Source organism: Asparagus officinalis, chromosome 7, assembly GCF_001876935.1.
Source record: "Asparagus officinalis chromosome 7, Aspof.V1, whole genome shotgun sequence".
Classification (NCBI taxonomy): domain Eukaryota; kingdom Viridiplantae; phylum Streptophyta; class Magnoliopsida; order Asparagales; family Asparagaceae; genus Asparagus; species Asparagus officinalis.
Genome location: NC_033800.1, coordinates 117,889,431 through 117,892,781, shown reverse-complemented (window position 1 = coordinate 117,892,781; position 3,351 = coordinate 117,889,431). Strand labels below are relative to the sequence as shown.

The window sequence follows — 3,351 nt, the reverse complement described above, 5'->3', positions numbered from 1 at the left end:
TGTAGGAGATTGAATACAAAGATCCTTATGCAAATTCGACTTGATATCTTGTATGCATTTATTAAATATTTCAATTATGTTAGATTAACAATTTAAGTTGCAGATCAGCCAAAGAGTTAGGAGGCTATCTTTTCCTCGGGATCGAGAAGGTCCATCATCCGGTATGCATATTCAAATTTTGTTTTAAGTAGTATTTTTGATATAAATATGCATTATATTTACTATTTTGTTTATTTATCTAGGATCATCCTCACGACCATCTCGTAGTCAGTTATCTCTACATGGATCCTCACCAATTGAAGGTATAAAATTTGCTTGCTTTGTTTAGTTTTCATCCTCTTCCTGGTAAAGCAAATATACCTTAATGTTCCCGCAAGGATCCATGATACGCAATACATAATACGCAAATTTGCTTGCTTGCTTTATTCAGTTTGAACTTTCTGTGCATGTAATTACCTCAATTGATAAATTTATGTGCTCATTTCTTATTTTATAATTTGTTAGATATTGTGGGGACATCTCAAATGGGTACACCGCAACATCAAGACGCATTACCAGATATAGGTATTATACATTTGTAATGTAATGATATTTTAATGTAATGTAATGATATTTTATATTCCTAATAAATATTTGCAGACAATGCTTGCGATGGATCTGGTGATGATGAGATCGAGCACGAGAGAATGTCCGGATCTTCTCAGTCAGAGATGGCATGTCTCCGCCCATGGATTCCGTCAGTATCTCGCAACCCTCTACCAGAAAAAGCTATTGAATTACAAAAAAAATGTGATATGAACTACAAATTGAAGAGAGATGATATTAAAAGAAAGGAGCGTGCTATAAAACAGAGACTAGATAAAGCTATGTCAGATCTAATGAGGGGAAAATGTACTAATTTCGTTTAAACTTTGGATAATTCATACTTATTTGCTTACTTAAGTTTATAAGAAATTTATTTCTCTTTGACTTTGTAGGCCAAAAAGATGATGAGTGAGTGGTGACTTATACTTTTTGGTAACTTTTGTGGACTTTTGGATTGTGTTGAACATATTATGACCTCCTAATTATGTGGACTTTTGGATTGTGTTGAACATATTATGACCTCCTGATTATGTGGACTTTTGGATTGTGTTGAACATATTATGACCTCCTGATTATGTGGGTTTTAGGATTGTGTTGAACATATTATGACCTCCTGATTATGTATATATGTGAATTGTTAAATGTTAATATTGTTGGATGTGAATCGATGAATGTAAATGTTAATATTGTTGGATGTGAATGTGAATATTGTTGGATGTGAATCGGTGAACGTGAATATTGTTTGATGCGAATCGATAAATGTGATATTGTGAGTATTGTTCAATATATTGTGAATAATGGTAGTAACAGGTATGCATTCCCGATTGGGGGGCTTTGCAATGCAGAAATAATTTTTTTTACCTGATTATGTACATTGGCGACGGGCACTTCCCGTTGTCAATGTACATTGGCGACGGGCGACGGAAAACATTAGCGACGGATTATAGCCCGTCTCCAATGTACATTGACGACGGGCTATAACCCGTCGCCAATGTACATTGGCGACGGGTTATAGCCCGTCGTCAATGTACATTGGAGACGGGCTATAATCCGTCGCTAATGTTTTCCGTCGCCAATACCTATCCGTCGTCAATGATCATTGGCGACGGATTTCCCCGTCGCCAATGTTTATTGGCGACAGGATTATTGGTGACGGACTCCGCCCCGTCGTGAAAGTGTATTGGTGACGGATTTCCCTGCATTGGCGACAGATTTCCCCGTCGCCAATGCTCATTTTTCTGCTAGTGAGAGGATTTGATAAATCCCAATTTTATATTTTTATGGGAGGTAACCTCACCAAGATAGTATATTCATCATATTACAAAATTTTGGTATTTGATAATGCTACAATTTGAGCTTGAAACAAACAAAATATTACAAATTGTAGTATTTCAAATCCCAAAATATTAATGAAACAAACAACATTTTAGAAATATCAACCCATAACAAAACACCTATGAATTTCAAATCTCATGGTGAAATTCACATCCTAAAATTATAGGATTTGAAACAAACACCCCCCTAAATAGATCAAATCATCTATATATAGTGTCCTTTATTGTCACAGGATGTCACGGGGTGCCTACTTTATAGACAATTTTACTTACTTTTATGTGTAACTAGTATGGTGCACGTGCGTTGCACGTGTATTTAATTTTTCGTTTAATTTTTGTGATGATACTTTTTGTGTGTGTGTGAACTATCCTTTGAAATGATCATCATGAGTAATTTTAGAATACTCAAATACAAAAAAGCACCAATCATTTGATGTTTGCTAAGAAAATTTTTAGGGATAGCAAGTTTAATGGATAGTCATGATGCTCATTTAAAGATATATAATCACGCTGCACGTGGACATAAGTATAAAAGTAATTTTTATATCAAAATAAAAATAAATAATCTTTTATGTGTGTTGCATGTGAATTGGAAGTCTAATACGTACATTAAACTTATTATCACAAGTAATGTCTATTAGCACATGTTTAAATAAGTATATAATCACATGTTTAAATAAGTGTATAATCATCAAAGATTACTACATCCACCATCAAAATCTAAGCTTTTATGTGTGTTGCATATGAATTGGAAGGCACTAGAAGTCTAATACATTAAACTTATTATCGCAATTAATGTCTATTAGCACATGTTTAAATAAGTAACCTACATGCTATTCACTTAACTTATGTATGTAATCAGCAAAGATTACTCCATCCACCATCAAAATTTACCCGAACAACAACAATAATATCTCATTATATCATTTCATTCATTTTTTTCATCTATATTTATTTTACTGGTTAGTTTTTTAATTACTCATTATTCATGAAGGATACGATGGATTAAATATTGAAAATTTCAAACTCAATCAAGTACAAAATTTTGACTAAATTTAGTTGTCAAAATTCACTTAAAAATAATGAGAAAAAATATTTATTATGGAGAATGTGCTATATATATAGTTTACATGACCCAAAAAATAAGGAAAAAATAAAGTTTTATCATATATATTTCAACGTTTTCTTTGTTTAGTATATTAATTTATAACATACCAATCATTAAATATCACACACTATGTTAAAATTTTACAAAATAGATTTTCAAGTAATATATAGTTAGTGGAACGCTTGCAATCTCTTATTAAGAAAATGAGTTAATAATGTAAATGAATTTGTTAGTCAGGTGTTTTTAATCCCATCATTCCTATATTGGGAGTTTAGGATACATCAAAAAGGCATTTGACATATATCTACATTGCACACATTCAAC

The 3,351-nt window shown here is 32.3% G+C and overlaps 1 protein-coding gene and 1 long non-coding RNA gene across 2 annotated transcripts; one reads left to right on the top strand and one right to left on the bottom strand.

The window, feature by feature from the left end:
• Window positions 97-997, top strand: LOC109847679. Its single transcript, XM_020416910.1, has 5 exons — window positions 97-161; window positions 243-302; window positions 505-564; window positions 640-891; window positions 978-997. Exons 3-5 carry the CDS (start codon window positions 525-527, stop codon window positions 995-997), a joined length of 312 nt encoding a protein of 103 aa, XP_020272499.1. The 5' UTR covers window positions 97-161; window positions 243-302; window positions 505-524.
• LOC109850546 lies at window positions 1,071-1,303 on the bottom strand. The gene is made up of 2 exons (XR_002249463.1): window positions 1,196-1,303; window positions 1,071-1,150 (listed from the first exon to the last, which is right to left on the bottom strand). It is a non-coding gene; the product is annotated as an uncharacterized LOC109850546 (long non-coding RNA).